This window comes from Crocuta crocuta, unplaced genomic scaffold (genome assembly GCF_008692635.1).
Source record: "Crocuta crocuta isolate KB4526 unplaced genomic scaffold, BGI_CrCroc_1.0 scaffold204, whole genome shotgun sequence".
Classification (NCBI taxonomy): Eukaryota; Metazoa; Chordata; class Mammalia; order Carnivora; family Hyaenidae; genus Crocuta; species Crocuta crocuta.
Genome location: NW_027529603.1, coordinates 1,891,798 through 1,910,618, shown reverse-complemented (window position 1 = coordinate 1,910,618; position 18,821 = coordinate 1,891,798). Strand labels below are relative to the sequence as shown.

The following is an 18,821-nucleotide window of genomic DNA, read 5'->3' as shown; positions in this document are numbered from 1 at the left end:
GGGGGGGGAGGATACAGGAACTAATAAGAAGAGACTGTGAAGTAGTAGCCAATGATGTAGGAAGAAAAGCAAAAGAGTATAAAATAATGGAAGCCAAGAAAGAAAATTATTGCAAGGAGAAAGTGAGCAACTGCATGAAAAGTTGCTGATCAGCAAAGTAAGATGAGGATTCAGAGAGGATTGTTAGGTTTAGTAACATAGTCATTGTTCATGGCCTTCAGAAGAATAGACTCAGGTGAGTAGTGGAAGTAAAAGTGTGACTGGAGTAGGTTCAAGAAAGAATGAAAGAGCACTGATGATAACAAATATAGTCAACTGTCTCAAGGAGTTTCATTCCATAGACATGCAGAAAATGAGGACAGAACTGAGCGGGTTTTTTAAAGTGGGAGACACAGTATGCTGGATATTGATGGAAAAGATCCAGTGGAGAGGAATAAGTTGATGATGCAAGAGAGCAAAGTAACGGAATATGAGTGAGTCCCCAAGAAGAGGGGTTGGCCTTGACTAAGCACAGACATTGCACTGGTGTAAAGAGAAGATGACATTAATGAGGGAGGACTTTGGGTGCCTGAGTGGCTCAATTAGTTAAGCATCCAACTCTGGCTCAGGTCATGATCTCACAGTTCCTGTGCTCAAGCCCTACATCAGGTAAACTCGAGCCCCGCTTGAGGCTCTGCACTGTCTGCCCCTCACTCATTCATGCTCTCTCCCTCTCAAAAATAAATAAATATACTTTAAAAATTAAAATAAGAAAAGTTTTTTTAAATGATGGAGGACTTTGTATACCAAAAGAAGCAAGGTTTCCCCACAATTAAGAGAGTGGTGAATAAGATCTAGAGGGGAAAAAGAGGAGCTGGGAAAGGATCATGGCAAGTAGGGGAAAGGACAAAATGGAAAGCCAACGCCAGAGGTGGAGCAGAATTCTAGAAATTACCATGGCAAGTTATTTTTAGGGCCTAAGAAGTGAGTAGCAGCAAGTGAGGGGTGCCTGGATGGCTCAGTTGGTTAAGTGTCCAATTTCAGCTCAGGTCATGATCTCACTGTTCATGGGTTCGAGCCCTGCATCAGACTCTGTGCTGACGGCTAGCTCAGAGCCTGGAGCCTGCTTCAGATTCTGTGTCTCCCTCTCTCTCTGACCCTCCCCTGCTCACGCTGTCTCTCTCTCTCTCAGAAAAAAAAAAAAAAAAGTAGCAGCACGTGAGCCCAGATGGGCAGAAAACATGGTTGAAGTTGGTGATCATATACATGAAATAGTTGCTCTCGGAACATAGTAGAAGGGATAGCAGATAAAGCCCTAAATGCATGGTGCATAAGGAAGTAGAATGGCCTTGAGACTAAGAAATAGGGCAGGTATGGTATCCTTATGTTCACCCAGGGACTGGGGTGATTTGGAGCTGGGAGGACAGAACTGGACGGCAAAAAACAAAGAGGCTGCCCTGAGTGGATGGGATAGATATCTGTTTTGGACACTTTGTATCTCTCAGAAGGTGGCATCTCTGCATTCCCACCTTCCGACCTCTGATACAGGAGCCAAGAGCTAAAGGAAGTGCAGGAATGCTGTAGTTTCCCTATGTTGTGGTATGGGGGTCTGTGGGTTGCCCCTGCCTCACTGATTTCTAAGGAAATCCAGGATGACTCAACATCCCATCAAACCAGGAGGTGGTGGCAAGACTCTCTTCCTCTGATAGGACCCTAGCACTTAGCACAATGTGTCCACTCCTAGCAGGATGCAGAAAATATGGGACAGGAAGAAGTATGAATGTGTACCTCCTCTGAATGGTGACTCTTTCAGGGATGGGAACCTGGCCCCTGTTGTGGCCCTCAGGGTGAAGAGGCACAAGGCCTAGGCCTGCTGAACCAACACCCTCCAGGTGTTACCCTAAAGCACCCCAAAGATCACAGGAGGTCTTGTAACAGGTACATCCTCCCTGCCGGGTGGGAGTTGGGCGGAGAGCCACATAGCAAGGAGACAAGAAGGGCACCCAGAGTGAAGGGAATGACCCAGAAAGGTCACAGCAACATCATGTGGGAAGCCAAGGTTAATGTGCACACATCCTGACTTAGGCCCTTCCCATGCCCCCCTAAGGGCCCCTATGAGTTCACAGTGCTGACCAAAGTCCTACAACAAAGGGTTGAGGACATAAAGATGAGCTGTAACCAACACCTTCAATATTCTCAGTTTTCAGCAAAGTCNATCCTTTCGAAGTAATGCTGGTGGGTATTCCCTCCCAAAATCTTTACCTCGTCTTATGCTCACCACTGTCTACCTCCAATCTGTAACTACTACATCAGTGCTAGTCTAAGCACAGTTACCTAACACTAACCTTAACCATAGAAAGCTACACCTGAATAATGTCTGCACTCTCTAGGCCTGTAAAAGCACACACTTATGACAGTATAGATCGTCTGCACTCCAAAAACTCAGTAGCTCCTTCAGTAACACCAGCACAGTCATCAGGGTAGGACGTCCCTGAAGAACTCAGTGTTCACCTGGAACCCAGGAGCACCAAGGTGCCCAGGCCCTTTGACTCTCTTCAAGCAGAAAAGCCTACAGGGACCCAACTCATCCCAAGCCTTGTTCTGAGATTAGTCTAGCCTCTCAGCTGAAGTTCCCACCACACCCTTCCCTGGCTCTTGCCTGCCAAGCTAGGGGCATCTGTTGCCCTGGAACACCATACCAGGAGGGAGCAAATGTGTCTGAGACCTGGGCCTGAAGGGATGTGGGGATTTCCAGGCTCTTGCAACACCCATACCTAGGACCTCTACCCCAGAGCCTGTCTCAGGTGCCTGTCCTAAATAGGTAGTGGGCCTGCTGACACTGGAGAGAGTCAGGGTGAATTAGCACACCTCTTCTCCCCATATTCAGGATCTCAATCTGGTGAAAGGGTATATTCACAATGAACTCATCAACAAAGGTAAAGCTGAAGTCAGCCATGTCATCCCCTAACCCCTCATCTCTCACCCCCGGGCACCAACACTTCTAAGTATAGGACTCTGCACCTTGGCCACCCTAGAGATTGTCAGACACTACTTAGGCTCTGTCAGAAGTTCACCAAGCCAAAATCTTCACTCAACAGACTGCAAGTTTTAGGTGGACACTCACATCTCAGATGTATTGCCATCTGAGTCTCTGTGTCCCTTTCCCCAATGTCTACATTCTGCCTGTCCTGAGAACCAAAAGAAGGGCTTGTTTCAGGGCTGCAAGCTTCAGACCACCACACCAAGCACAGGGTTTCAATAGGATTATGGGTGGGATGAGCCCAGGCCAGCAGCTCAATACAGAGAAATGGCTGTGTGGCAGACTTGAGTTCCAAGGGAAGGACAGCAACTTATTTCATTGTCTCAACCCCCCCATTGTGGACTGTGTCTATACCTGGGCTCCACTACCTTCCAGATTTCCTCCCTGCCTTCCTGCCATGCCCCTACCTCCACCTCATAGGCTCAGTCATCTGCATCCCAGGGTGTGGCAGAGATTTGTTGTCATTTTCCTGCTCTGAGAGTAGTTCTTTCCAGTCCTCACTTTCTGTCCAGCCAAGTATCTACTTCCAGCAAAGCCTCCACTCCTTCCCTTCCTTCTCTCAGGGCCCTTAACTTAGGTTCTAACTCCCAGGAATAAGCATTGAGGCCCCAATACCTGCAAGATGAAATATTTCCCTATAGCTGGCCTACCACTACAAGCTCAAGTTCAGAGGTGAGAACTTATAGTAGATCCTAGGAAAAGCCTCTGGAGTTGAGGAAACCCAGTCAAGGATGGGACCTAAGGGGACTGTGGACACCACCTGACAAAAAAGAGCCCCCCCCCCATGATGGCATAACAAGGAGAAGGGGACAGGATGTCTTAGGAAAGACAGGGAGCCTAGACTTTTAGTAGAGGCAGTAGCACAGTCCTTACCTCTTCCCAGCCATGCTCTCTCTTTTTCTACAAGCTGTGCCAGGCCAGAAGGTCCCCTCCCTCAGGAAGGTTGGGGGTATATCACCCTAGCTTCCTCTTCCCCCACACCATCTTCGTTACCTATCACAGGCTCTGTGCCCATATGGAGTTTGGGCTGGGGAGCAAAATAGGCCCAGATGGCTCATCCAGCCCTACTCCACCAAATGTTTGGAAATACCTGGAGAACTTTTTAAAAAAATACAGATCCTTTTACTCTAATCTGAGATTCTATTTAAGATGGTCTGGGGTTGTGACTCTAATTCTGTATTTTTAATGAGCTCATATAATTCTGAAGTACATCCAAGTTTGGAAACAGTGGAAAAAATCTAATGATATGACTTGGAATCATCTACACACGCACACACCCTCCCAGTGCCCGTGCCATCCTATCTCTCTGGAAACTCTTCAGAAACAGGCTGCTGACTACTTACTTAGACACTTCAACAGAGGGTGGAGGATAGGTGGGGAAGGAGAGATTGAAGATATGGGAATTAAAAGCTTTCCAGTGCCAGGACTTACCATCAGACAGGTAAAAGACCCAAGAAACCTTATCACTTTGTTTCTGCCCAGTCCTGTCCCAAGAATGCCAGCCTCTTGCCAGCTGAGGCACTCCCTGCCCTGCTTAAAGTAAAACCTCAGACACAAAAGCTCAATTATCTCTCCTTTAATTCACTCAGATTCCAGCCCCTCTCCTCCGTGAGGCTTGGGATAAAACACCTTGTCCATATCCCCATCCAACAATATCCCCATCTCCAATCCCCAGCCCTTCTATATCCTAGGAACAACTCCCTTATTATAGGCATAATCTTTCTGTCACTATCTTCTCTTGCCTACTCTGTCCTGACTTTATTCCTCCCATTTCTTATCCTTCCCACATCTCCCTATGGTCTCCCTATCCCCATACAAGCTGTCCTTCAGAAATGTGAGATAAGCCTGGGTATGAGGGAGTATGGTGCTGGGTTTAGCACTCTGAGAACTAGATGGATTTTCAAGTCCTAACCCGATGATCACAACTCTGAAGTCCCAATCTGGATTTAAATATAGGTTCTAAGTCATGACCCAATAATACACACACCATACGCCAGCATAAATTCCAAACAGATGAAAGATTTAAAACGTTAAAAAATAAACTACAGGAATTACAGCATGCAAAATGGCAGAGTAGGAAGCTCTAGGGGTTGGTCCCTCCACTGAAGCAACCACTGAGCTGGGAAGAGCAATTGCAAGTACCTATTTCAGAACTCTGGAACTTGATTAGACACTTATAACAGTCAGAGGAGTGCTTGATTAAAGGAAAGGATGCTTGATCTTTCATATGAGAGCACCATGTATCAACTAGCTACTACCTAACACTGTGGAGATAGTGGCACACATTCCTGGAGTGTCTTGCTGGTGGCAGAGAATCTCATCCTTCAAAAATTGGGGATTGTGCATTTTGGTCAGTCTGGTGGCTCCCTGAGGGACAGGTGCAGATGCTTGCCTTGGTTGAAGCCCTTTGGGGCTGCAGCAGCTTCCGAAGTGGCATAAATCACAATATTAAAAGGGACAGAACCCTTTTAGTGGGAAATGGGTAGAGACACATTTGTCAGGTCACTGGCTAACTGCAGAGATAACAGAACAAAAACTTCAGGGACCACCCACAACAAAGAATACATATCTAGCAAAAATTTCTTAGAAAAGTAAAAACATCTGTTCAAAGAGCTGAAGGAGACCATGGGCAAAGAACAAAGAGAAGTCTCAAAAAATAATGTCTGAGCAAAATGAGAGTATCAATAAAGAGGTGCAAATTATTTAAAGTGAACCAAACAAAAATTCTAGAGCCTAAAATACAATAACTTAAATGAAAAAAAAAAATAACTGAGAGAATTCAACAACAAACTTGAGAAGGTAGAAAGAAGGATCAGCATACTTGAAGATAAGGCAATTGAAATTATTGAATCTAACTTGAATATCAGACCTAAAGCCATAAAGCTCCTGGAAGAAAATATAGTACGTTCTTTGACATCAGTCTTAGCAGTTTTTTGGACCAATCTCCTTAGACAAGGACAACAATAACTAAAATAAACAAATGGGATTACATCAAACTACATGTACAGTGTAGGAAACCATCAACAAAATGAAAGGCAACCTACTGAATCAGAGAAGGTATTTTCAAATCACACATCCAATAAAAGGCTACTATCCAAAATATATATAGGATTCATACAACTTGATATAAAAAAATTTTTAATAAGTAAAGGAGGGACACTTAGGTGTCTCCGTCAGTTAAGTATCCGACTTGATTTCCGCTTAGGTCATGATCTCATGATTCATGAGATCAAACCCTGTGTCCATCTCGAGCTGATAGCATGGAGCCTGCTTGGGATTCTCTCTCTCCCTCTCTCGCTCTCTCCCTCTGCACTTGCCCTACTTTCTCTCTCTCTTTCTCTCTCTCAAAATAAATAAATAAAATTTTTTAAAAAGGAGAAAAAAGTAAGTAGAGGGGGGCGCCTGAGTGGCTCAGTCGGTTAAGCGTCCGACTTCGGCTCAGGTCATGATCTCACGGTTTGTGGGTTCGGGCCCCACGTCAGGCTCTGTGCTGACACCTAGCTCAGAGCCTGTTTCAGATTCTGTGTCTCCCTCTCTCTCTGACCCTCCCCTTCTCATGCTGTCTCTCTCTCAGAAATAAATAAAACATTTAAAAAAAAATAAGTAGAGGATTTGAATAAACATCTTTCCAAAGAAGACACACATATGGCCAACAGGCACATGAAAAGATGTTTAACATCACTAATCATCAGGGAACTGCAAATCAAAACAACAATGAGATATCACCTCATACCTGTCAGATTGGCTATTATGAAAAAAAAAATAACAAGTGTTGGTGAGGATGTGGAGAAAAGGGAACCATAGTGCACTGTTTGTGGGGATGTAAATGTATACAGAAATGGAGCAGTTGGAAGTTTCTACTGGAAAATAAAATTAGAAATGAAAAAGAAGGCATTACAACTGATACCACACAATACAAAGGATCACAAGAGACCACTATGAACAATTATATATAAAATATATATAACCAACAAATTGGATAACCTAGAAGATATGGATAAATTCCTAGAAACATACAACCTATCAAGACTGAATCATGAAAAAATAGAAAATCTGAATAGACCTATAACTAGTTAGGACACTAAATCAAGAATAAAGAATCTCCCAATGGAGAAAAGCCCAGGACCAGATGGACCTGGTAAATTCTATCAGATGAATCCTTCACTGGTGAATTCTACCAAATATTTAAAGAAGAATTAATACCAATCCTTCTCAAACTCTCTCAAAAAACTGAAGATGAAGGAACACTCCCAAACTCATTTTATAAGGCCAGCCTTACCCTGATACTAAAACCAGACAAGAACACTGCAAGAAAATTACAGGCCAAGATCCCTAATTAACATACATGCAAAAATCCTCAACAAAATACTTACAAACCATATTTGGCAGCACATTAAGAGTCATACACCATGATCAAGTGGGATTTATCCCTGAGATGCAAGAATGGTTCATATACTCAAATCGACAAATGTGAAACACATTAACAAAATGAAGGATAAAAATTAGATGATCATCTCAACAGATGCAATAAAAAGCATTTGGCAAAATTCAACATTCTTTCATGATAAAAACTCTCAATACATTAGGTATAGAAGGAATCTACCTCAACATAAATAAAGTCATATATGACAATATTTCAGCGAACATCATACTCAAGAGTGAAAGGTCAAAAGCATTTTCTGTAAGATTAGGAACAAAACTGGGGCACCTGGCTGGCTCAATTGGTAGAGCTTGTAACTCTTGATCTAGGGGTCTGAGTTCCAGCCCCATGTTGGGCATAGACTTTATTTTTAGAAAATGTTTGGAATGCATGACTGGCTCAGTTGGTAGAGCATGCGATTCTTGATCTCAGGGTTGTGAGTTCAAGCCCCACGTTGGGGGAGATTAGGAACAAAACAAGGGTGCTTACTATCAGCACTCCTATTTAACTCCGTACTGGAAGTCCTAGCCAGAGCAATTAGGCAAGAAAAAGAAATAAAAAGTGTCCAGATCTCAAAGGAAGAAGTAAAATTGTCATTTGCTTGTAGATGTCATGTTCTTATATATAGAAAATCCCAATGACTCCACCAAAACAAAAACAAAAACAAAAAATTTTCAGTAAAGTTGCAGGATACAAAATCAACATACAAAATTTAGCCATATTTCTGTATACTAATAACAAGCTATCTAGAAGAGAAATTAAGAAACAATCCCTTTATAATATCATTAAAATCAATAAAATACTTAGGACTAATTTAACCAAGGAGGTGAAAGACCTATACACTGAAAAATATAAGACATTAATGAAAGATGGTAATATTGGTGTATTGTAATATTAATATTATTAAAGTGCCCATACTACCCAAAGTGAGCTAAAGATTCAATGCAATCTCTGTCAAAATTCCAATGGCATTTTTTACAGAACTAGAAAAAAAGACAATCTAAAAATCATATAGAACCACAAAAGACACCCAACAATCAGAATCTCGAGGAAGAAAAACAAACCTGGAAGTATCATACTTCATGATTTCAAACTATATAAAATGCTATAGTGATTAAAATGCTAGTGGTACTAGCATGAAAACAGATGCATAGACCAATGGAAGAGAATAAAAAGCACAGAAATAAACCCATGTGTATGTCGTCAACTTATCTTTGACGAGGGTGCCAAAAACACACAATGTTGGTAAAACTGGATAGCCACGTGTACAGGAATGAAACTGGACCCATATCTTAAACCAGACACAAAAATTAACTCAAAATGGGTAAAGACTTAAATGTAAGACCTGAAACTGTAAAACTCCTAGAAGAGGAAAAGCTCCTTGATATAGGTCTTTGGAAATTATTGGGGGGGAGGGGGGGGAGAAGGGGTAGTGACACCAAATGCAAAATAACAAGTGGAACTACCTCAAACCAAAAAGCTTCTGCACAGAAAAGAAAGCCATCAGCAAAATGAAAATGTAACCTAGGGGATGGGAGAAAATATTTACAAACTAACTATCTGATAAGTGATAATACCTAAAATATATAAGCAACTCACAAACTCAATAGCAAAACAAACAAACAAAATATGTTTTAAAAATGGACAAAGGAGGGTCGCCTGGGTGGCTCAGTCAGTTAAGTGTCCAACTTTGGCTCAGGTCATGATCTCATGGTTCATGAGTTTGAGCCCCGCCTTGGACTCTGTGCTGACAGCTCAGAGCCTGGAGCCTGCTTTGGATTCTGTGTCTCCTTCTTTCTCTGCCCCCCACCCCTTGTGCTCTGTCTCTCTCAAAAATAAATAAACATAAAAAATAAAATAAAATGAATAAAAATAAAAATGGACAAAGGACCTGAATAGAGAATTTTCCAAAGAATATACAAATGCCCAACGGGTATATAAAAAGATGCTCAATGTCACCAATCATCAGGCAAATGCAAACCAAAACCACAAGGATATATCACCTCATACCTGTTAGAATGGCTATTATTAAAAAGACAAGAAATAACAAATGTTAGAGAGGATGTGGAGAAAAGGGACCACTTTTCTCATTGTTGATGAGAATGTAAATTGGTATATTCATTATGAAAAACAATATGGATGTTTCTCAAATAATTAAAAATAGAACTACATATGATCTAGCAACCCCACTTCTGGGTATATATCCAAAGGAAATGAAACCACTGCCTCAAAGTTATATTTGTCCTCCCTTATTCATTGTTATCATTATTCACAATGGCTAAGACATGGAAACAACCTAAGTGTCTACTGATGGATGAATGGATAAAGTAGATGTGACATATAAATACAATGGAATATTATTCAGCCATTAAAAAAGAAGAAGGAAACTGCCTTTTGTGACAACATGGATGAACCTGAAAAGCCTTTTACTAAGTGAAATAAGCCAGACAAAGAAACACAAATATTATCTGGTATCACTTATATGTGGAATAAAGTTTTTAAAAAACCACACACATAGAAACAGAGTGGTGGTTGCCAGGGCTTAGGGGAGGGGAAGCATGGGAAGATGTTGGTCAAAGGGTACAAACTTTCAGTTATAAGATGAATAAGTTTTAAGGAGTGAGTGTACAGCATGGTGACTGTAGTTAATAATACTATATTGTATACTTGAAATTTGCTAAGAAAGTAGATCTTCAGCATTCTCACCACAAAAAAAGAAAAGTAACAATGTGAAGTGATGGAGGTATTATGGTAATTATTTCACAATGTATATCTCTATGAAATCATCATGTTGTACACTTTAAATACATACAATTTTATTTGTCGATTATACCTCAATAAAGCTGGGGTAAAAAACAAAGATAAATCTTCATGGCCTTGGATTTGGCATAAGGTTCTTAAATATGACACCAAAAGCACAGGCAACAGAAAAATAAATACATAAGTGAGACTTCTTCAAAATTTTAAGATTCTGTGTATCAAAGGACACTATCAAGAGAGTGAAAACCCACAGACTAGGAGGAAATATTTGCAAATCATATATCTGATAAGGGTCTATTATCCAGAATGCGTAACGAACTTTTAAAATTCAGGGGCACCTGGCTGGCTCAGTCCAAAGAGCATGCAACTCGTGATCTCAGGATCATTAGTCCAAGCCTCACATTGGGTATAGACATTACTTAAATAAATAATACTTAAAAGAAGTATATCTTTGAGGCACTTGGGTGGCTCAGTCAGTTAAGTGTCCAACCCTCGATCTCAGCTCAGGTCTTGATCTCAGTGTCTTGATCTCAGGGTCGTGAGTTCAAGCCCCACATTGGGCTTCACACTAAGCATGAAGCCTACTTTAAAAAAAGAAAGAAAGAAATCTTACAATGCAAAACTCAAATGTGCATTTTAGGAAGGAACAGTCCTCAGCCTGCTGGAAGGATGGGGAGAATATGGAACCTAAAATGCAGTGAAGAGGCAATCATAGTGTTCCAGGAGAGAGATGGTGAAGACTGGACCAAAACAGTGGCCAAGGGTAGAAAAAGAGCCTGACAGATTCAACTGATATTGAGGAGATAAACTCAGGAGGCTTGGGATCTGATGGGCTGTGTGAAGTTTCCGCATACTAGTAAGGCTGGATGCCAGAACAGGATCTGCCTTTCAGGAAGGAAAAGGAGGGAGATCCCTATTTTTGCCTGGACAGAGTGGCTGGGGATGGAGGAAGTGAAAGTGTCTGCCTGCATAAATAGGCAGCAGACCAGCCCTAGCGGACACACGGACCCCCAACTTGCAGCTGTCCACCTCGCCCACTGCTCTGGCCTCACACTCACCTTCTACCACAGCGATGGCTCAGTCACTGGCTCTGAGCCTCCTTGTCCTGGTCCTGGCCTTCTGCATCCCCTGGACCCAAGGTATCAAGAAGGGAGTTGCCTAGGATGGGGACAAGGGGAGGCATGGGTGAGAGCCTACCAACAGCCCTGGCTCCCTGTAAACCCCACCCTGCAGGCAGTGATGGAGGGGCACAGGACTGTTGCCTCAAGTACAGCCTAAGGAAGATTCCTGCCCAGGTTGTCCGCAGCTACCGGAAGCAGGAGCCAAGCAGGGGCTGCCCCATCTCAGCTATCCTGTGAGTGGGTGCAAGAAGGTGGGTGCAGCTGAGTGGGGAGGGCATGGCGGGCAAAACTAGGACAGGCTTGCTAATGCCCAACCCCCAGGTTCTCACCTCGGAAGCGCTCTCAGCCAGAGCTATGTGCAGACCCTAAGGAGACCTGGGTGCAGCAGCTGATGCAACGTCTGGACAAGCCACCAGCCCCACGGAAACAAGTCCAGGGCTGTAAGAAGGACAAAGGAGCCTCCAAGTCTGGCAAGAAGGGAAAGGGCTCCAAAGGCTGTAAGAGGTGAGGAAGATAGAGGGACAGTGGGAGGGAAGTGAAGGGGAGCCTCAATCAACCCCTCAAACCCCTCTTCTGCCCTCCCAGGACTGAACAGCCCCAGACCCCAAAAGGGTCATAGCCCAGTGACCAGCCCAGGAGGCCCCCACCAGCCTCACCGGGGCTTGGAGCCTCAATCCAAGGAGCAAGAAGTGGGCTAGGAGAGGGGGTAGACTCAGGAACCCCAAAACAGCCACCTCATGCTGGCCTTGCCTCACCCCTCCTCCTGCTTCAACCATCCCATCTGTATACCCAGCCCCACCCTGCATGGCTACATTGCCCACATCAAGCCAGGTCCAGAAAGGCAGAGGAAGGAGAGTCTCCCAGAAAGTGTGAGAGGAGGCAGCAGGACTGTCCCCTCTGAGGAAAGGTCACCCAGGATACTGGACCTGACCCTACTCCCACTGCACCCTACCGCTTTCTTGTAAATACGATTTATACCTAACAATAAAAACCTGTTCCAGCCTCCCACCCAAGTATCTGTTCCTGTGTGTTTGTGTCCATGGGGAAACCAGTGTCACTACAGGTGGGGTCACACACTCTGGTCCAAGCCAAGAGCTCGATGTGGCAAATTCTATTTTCTCACCTACCCCAAGAGTTTCCTTGCCTCCCAGTTATGCTGGCAGTAAGTAGAAGGGATGTGGGCTGCTCCTGGTCTCTGAGAAATCCCTGTTAGTGAGAGATTGTGGATCCAGAGCACATAGCGCCAAAGGCTCTGCAGGCCTCTGAGACCCTACAGAGCCATTATGTTCAGCAAGCTCTCACTTCAGGAGTGACCTCCAGATCTTTTCCCAGCTCTACCTGCCACTTTCCCTGGGGCCCTCTGAATGCGAAGGTCCAAGGACTTCTTTGGGAGGGTCCCCAGGAGGGAGAATGGAACCTGGGCCTGCATGTAACACAGGCAAACACAAGTTCTACTAAAACCTACCCTATGCACAGTTCCAGCCCTGGGACCCCTTCAGAGCCCCCATCCCTTCCCAAACACCCACGTAACTTCTGCCCTCATCAGTGAAGCTGGGTCTCTCTTTGTTTAATGGAGCTGTGTGATTCTCTATTCCTATCTGGGCTGCTTGACTCCCTAAGCTTCCTAGAATTCAAATGTAAAACAGTGTTCTCTCTAAGAAGACTCTGGCCTGGCTCCTCTCTACCTCTTCCTCCCCAGAGCAGAGATCTTCTCATTCCCTCTTTTATCTCTATACACAGGGAAAGGGAAAACCATCGGGGAGCCAGGCAATGTGGGATAGAAAGGGAATAAATCCTAGGTGAGCGGCGAGAAGCTAGAGGTGATTGCCCCACCACCTTTTCTTTCCGTGGGAGCCTGAGCACACCACATCATTTACTACTTATCATAAAGTCATTAAAGTAAGTGCTGTCTGCTCCTCCTGCAGATGGGTGAAGATGAGAGCTCTTCCTAGTCGTGCAGCAGGTGTGATCTTAGTCTGCAAATTCAGATATGCAAAAATTACTGCATTTTTTAATGTTTTTTTTTTAATTTACTTTTGAGAGAGCATGAGCAGGGGATGGGCAGAGAGAGACGGAGAAAGAGGATCCAAAGGGGGATCTGCACAGTCAGCACAGAACCCAGTGAGGGGCTCGAACTCACAAAAGATGAGATCATGACTTGAGCTGAAGTCGGATGCTCAACCAACTGAGCCACCCATGTGCCCCAAGAATTACTGCATTTTAAAATGTTCTTTCAATGAACTTAATCCTACTCCAAGCCCCTGCACTGGAGTGCTAGTGAGGAATTCAACATCAGGGAGTCTGGAGATCCCACTTGCCAAGGGCTGTGCAGAGGTCATAGAAACATCAAGGCACAGAAGAGGCTTCCTACCTGCTCCCCACACCATCCCATCACTGGACATCAGTCTTACCAGTAAATGCTAAGGCCTCTGTGGTACTAGCAGTTGTGACTCTTCAGCTTCTGGCTTCTCAAACTCTTAGCTCTCTGCCACACTAGAGACATGGGAATTCAGCTATAAAAGCCTCTGGGCTTGAACCTGGCTTCTCCAGACATCCCTACAGAGCCATCCACTCAGGTGCTGCCACTTGCTTCATCACAGCCAGGGATTATAGCCCATTGCTGGACCTACACACCAATCCCCTCCCAATCAGAAAGACCTTTCTTCAAAATCCTTCCTCTCCCCAGTCCCTCCAGGGCATAACCTCTTTCCAGGTGTGTTTATACTGTTAGAAAAGCAGAAGGGCGTTTGACATCAGGATGCCTCTATTCTCAGGCCTGCCAAAGCTTGTGCTTGGCCTGGAGTGAAAGGAAACACATAAGCAAAACTTCATATTTCACTAAATTATCCTGCCGCATTGCATGCCTCATCTGTGCCTCAAACCCTGCCCTGAGCAGGTGTGCAACATATTCCTTACCCCTTCGGAAAATGAGTGGCCACTCTCCTTGTCTACCTTCATCTTTGACAGTGTTATCTTGTTCTTTCTTTTTTTTTAAGATGCATAATTTTTTTAAAAATCAAATAATACTCATGGTCTTTTAAAATATCAAAAAGCTTCTTCTGAAAACCATTTCCTACAATTTTTTAAAATGTTTTTATTCATTTTTGAGAGAGACAGACAGACAAAGAATGAGCAAGAGGAGGGGCAGAGAGTGGCGGGGGGGGGGGGGGGGGGAGGGACAGAGGTTCCAAAGCAGGCTTTGTGCTGACAGCACAGAAGACAGCCCAATCCGAGGCTCAAACTCATGAACGACAAGATCATGACTTGAGCTGAAGTCAGATGCTCAACAACTGAGCCACCCAGGTGCCCCACCTCCTGCAAATTTTAACCCTACTTCTTCTAGGGGTTAGTGCCATACGTCTAAATACTTTGTTCATAATTCTGTTTTTGGTTTATCTATTTAAACATTGTCGATTGGCTTCCTATTATAAAAAATGGGGAATTAACTCTTACCAACCCTCCTCTTCTATCACCCTGTCCTCTAAATACAGTCATACTACTATACTTAGATCATGATCAGAGTTTACATTATTAACACCATGTAATTGTTCACTGCATAGCAAAGTAGTGTACTTGGCTTACTTTTCCTTTGCCACTCAGCCTTTTGGGTTTTTTTTCCGTAAGTTCTAATTTCTCTTCCATTTTTAAAACACCTCTGTCTTGTCATTATCATAAACTCCATATTTGTCAGTGTTTCATCATATGAGATAGATGAAAGACCCAATGTTTAAAATATATGTAATAGAAGAAACTATAGGTGTGTGTTTATAACCTTGAGATAGAAAGAGCTTCTTAAGATGTAAAACCAAGATAAAAAGATGTAAAATCTTAAAACACAAACCATGAAGGAAAAGATCAGCACCATTAAATTCAAAGACTAGTAGGAGTTCAGGGTAAAGATGGCAAATTAAACACATGCATTTATTTGTACTTCTTCCTGAGCCTCAACTAAAACTACAGTTAATGTTTTTGTTGTGTGTATGTGTGTAAAGGACCAAAATGGGAGAGGAGATAAAGTTAACTTTCCAAAAGATTGTTGCTTAGACAAGGAAATATTTCCATAAAAACAAATACAAAGCATACAATAAAATTATAAATTTGAAGGACTTCCAATGCCTCGCTCATGCATATATAAAAATAAATATTTTACTGAATAGTAGTATACCCGTCTTCAACAGGGAGACAATGGCTTCTACTAGAAAGAGAAGAAGAGAAAAAGAAGTAAAAGAAAAGAAGTAAAAAATTCTAAAGACCGATCATCCCCCAAATTTACAAAATCATCATTCCCCCAATCATGAAAACTCACTGTAATCCCTGGAATCCAGATATTTCCTTTAACACTAAAGCACTAAAACATTTCATTGTTTTAAAACTAGATCTATTGCTTTAAAACTATCTGCTAACAATAAATTATCCTCAGGGCCATCCAGAAAATTACTAATACCATATTTTTAAATGATTTTGTCACTATCTCTCCCATGAAGTAACACATACACACTTATGAAATGGTGGGCCAGCTCCTTCTTCTCAGTGTTGCCTCGGAATCCAAAGCCTCCCACTTCCCCTGATCCTTCTCTGTGAATCCTTTAAGGGCCACTTTGATACAAATGTAAGGGATGGTCAGGGCTAGCAAGACCTCCCAGAATTACAGCTACTAAAAACATCTTAACCTCAGTCATATGATTCTGAAACTAACTGCTAGCTAAGCAACCAGATTTCTTAACCACGTCTCTCACAATACTTGGGCCACACTCTGGCTGGCCACTATTTCTTTCTTTCCTCATCAATCCAGCCTTTAGAGGAACATGATCACCAATGACAGATTCTTTCTTTTGATGCATTCCTTTTTTTTTTTTAATGTTTTATTTATTTCTAGGAGAGAGAGAGAGAGAGACAGCGTGAGCAGGGGAGGGTCAGAGAGAGAGGGAGATGCAGACTCTGAAACAGGCTCCAGGCTCTGAGCTGGCAGTCAGCACAGAGCCTGACGCGGGGCTCGAACCCACGAAGCGCGAGATCATTACCTAAGCAAAAGTCGGATGCTTAACCAACTAAGCCACCCAGGCGCCCCTTGATGCATTCCTTTTAAAAATTAAAAACGGAACAATATAGGGCTACCAGCACAGCACCACTAACACACTTGGCATCTGTGCCTTGCATTAGGGCACAGGAAGGTCAGAGGAACTGGGTCCATACTTGCTATTTATGAAGCTCAAAATTAATTTGTTTCCTAGCTTTAATCATTTACCTGTGAAAATTCCTTCAGCTTCATTGGCCTCTTTTGTGAAGTTCTTTTTCTTTCCCACACCCAGGTGCTATTTTTCCTTGTATTTTGGGTCAAAATGATGCTGTGTTGTTTTGTTAAATTCATCAATGCTTCTATCCTTTGGCATCAGTCTTGACCAATGAGTTACCATTTTCACAAATGCCAAAGTTGCCATGCCTATTTTTCTAATACTTATATTTGTAATTCTTCTATTGGTGTCTACAGTTTCCCCTACAATGTGTTAGCTATGCCAAGAAACTGAAGACTGTTTTCTTCAGGACATCTCTTTCTCTGTGGTGGCAAACCAAAACACCCCAGGGAAACTCTGATACCATGTTCTTGAAGACTTTTGCTTTAGCGCTATGGATTGTGGTCGTAATAAATTTCAATCTAATATTAAGAGAACCAAATTCCACTATTGATCACCTGCGCAGCCAGAGCCAATTTAGGTTCAGGTGCCGCCACCAGCACCACCACCCTGTGAAACTCCACGTGGCTGTGATAGCGTCATTGCCTCATTCCACCACCAGGAGGCAGCATCGTCGCCGCGGTCCTTGGTCGGCTACAGGCAAACAGCAGATTTGTGGGCTGAATTTTCTGTTTTCATTTCCTTTATCTTTCTGGGACCAGAAAATTATTTTTTTTATTGCTTGTCCTCAAATGTGTCTCATGATAGGTCAGAGGTCTGGCGTTTTCCTGTGTCCAATGACGAATAGGACAAATTCCTCTTCCGCTCATGTCCATGTTAAAGACCTTCATCCTCTGGCACTGAGCCTCACGCGCACAGTTAGGCTCTCAATAAACTTTCATTGAATAGAGAAACTCTTTTTTTAGGGTTGGCACTGTAATTATGTGGTGTAAGGAATCAATCGGGTGCAGGTTATTCTGTGAAGGGAGTGCCGAAGGTGATGTTAACTTCCTTTAGCCTTTAAGGCAAACATTTCGTCTTCTCTGTTAGGTGCCTTGGACTCACTATGTTGGAGTGGGAGTGAGGGATATAAATATTTGTAGACAAACACGCACAGGCTGCCTACGAGCTGAGTACTGGCGAGTTCAGGAGTCTGAGTGGCAGGAATTTGGGGGAAGGGCCGTTGTTCTAAATCTGAGGTAATGGCCCCCCAGGGGGCTTCTGAGACCCACTGTGGTATCAGGCCCCTGCGGGTGTGGTCCCACTTACAACCCAAGTCTCCCCTCCGTGCATCTGGCCCGCTCTCTGGGACCCCGGGCCTGGAGGCCCACTGGTGCCTGGAGGGAGGAAAGCATTTCGAGAAGCCGAACTTGGCCCAGGGACTTTGGGCCCAATGCCCTTCCGGGTTTCTATGAGGAGCCCGCTTGGTCAGGGCCTTACCCGCACCTGCTAGAGCACCCCCAGCCAGCCACAGTGTCCCTACACTCCTCGGCCAGAGCCACGCCCTCCTCGAGAGCCTCCCTTCCCAGGCTGGAGTGCCCTCTGCAAGCCTGGCAGAGGAGACACACAGCCACATACACCACTAACTATGCGGGGTCGGTGTGGGATGGGCACCTCAGTTACACACACACACATACACACACACACACACACACACACACAACGGCACATCAGTCAACCACAGGTCCAAGGACACAGCTTAGGATACACACATCCATTCATTCAACAACAATAAGCATCTAGTTGAGGTCCTCTCCCCACAATCATTAACTCCCCTACCATGGACTTGGTTGATTTCCCAGGACCAGCTGCTCCCTTCCCTGCCCCAATAGCTAAGGCTCACTATCCAAGATCTGTGATTCCTGAGGCATGGATATGGTCAGACCAGGAAGCATGAAGACTGTGGGCTCCTTGGAGGAGTGTGGGTATAGGCTGGAACAAGCTGCCCTGAGCTGTAAGGAGATTTATTCAGGGCTCAAACTTGGCTGGGAAGTGGGTAAACTAGGTGAAGCACGTGGCCCACTTAGGATTCTGTGTATGTGGTCAGAAACTGTTTCATATCCACCTCCTTGGCATCCAATCCCCCACTTCCACCTTCAATGGATCGTCTAAACCAAAGGCGAGGGAGTGGGTGCTTAAGCCTTCCACCCATGGACTCTGTGTCCTTTCCCTTTTGGCCATGATATTGGTTACCATCATAATGCCCTCACAGACCTCTCCTTCCCTGATTCCTCTTCATATCCCTGATCTATCAATGCTGGGGAGCTTCAGGACTTGGAACATGAACATCTTCTACCTACACTCACTCCCTTGGAGATCTCAATGTCTTA

At 43.9% G+C, this 18,821-nt stretch overlaps 2 protein-coding genes and 1 long non-coding RNA gene across 3 annotated transcripts in view; 2 read left to right on the top strand and 1 right to left on the bottom strand.

Annotated features, from left to right (window-relative positions):
- The window catches only part of LOC144229806 (uncharacterized), a 12,793-nt gene extending 730 nt beyond the window's left edge, over window positions 1-12,063 (bottom strand). The window contains exons 1-2 of the long non-coding RNA XR_013334604.1: window positions 11,650-12,063; window positions 11,258-11,357 (exon numbers count right to left, since the gene is read on the bottom strand). This is a non-coding gene — a long non-coding RNA (uncharacterized LOC144229806). The remainder of the gene's footprint in view (window positions 1-11,257; window positions 11,358-11,649) is intronic.
- Window positions 1-18,821, top strand: part of CCL19 (C-C motif chemokine ligand 19) — a 78,963-nt gene that overhangs the window by 47,407 nt on the left and 12,735 nt on the right. The window lies entirely within an intron of this gene.
- CCL21 (C-C motif chemokine ligand 21) lies at window positions 11,207-12,333 on the top strand. The gene is made up of 4 exons (XM_077761920.1): window positions 11,207-11,338; window positions 11,433-11,553; window positions 11,642-11,824; window positions 11,906-12,333. The coding sequence occupies exons 1-4, from the start codon at window positions 11,272-11,274 to the stop codon at window positions 11,937-11,939; spliced, it is 405 nt and encodes a 134-aa protein (XP_077618046.1). The 5' UTR covers window positions 11,207-11,271; the 3' UTR covers window positions 11,940-12,333.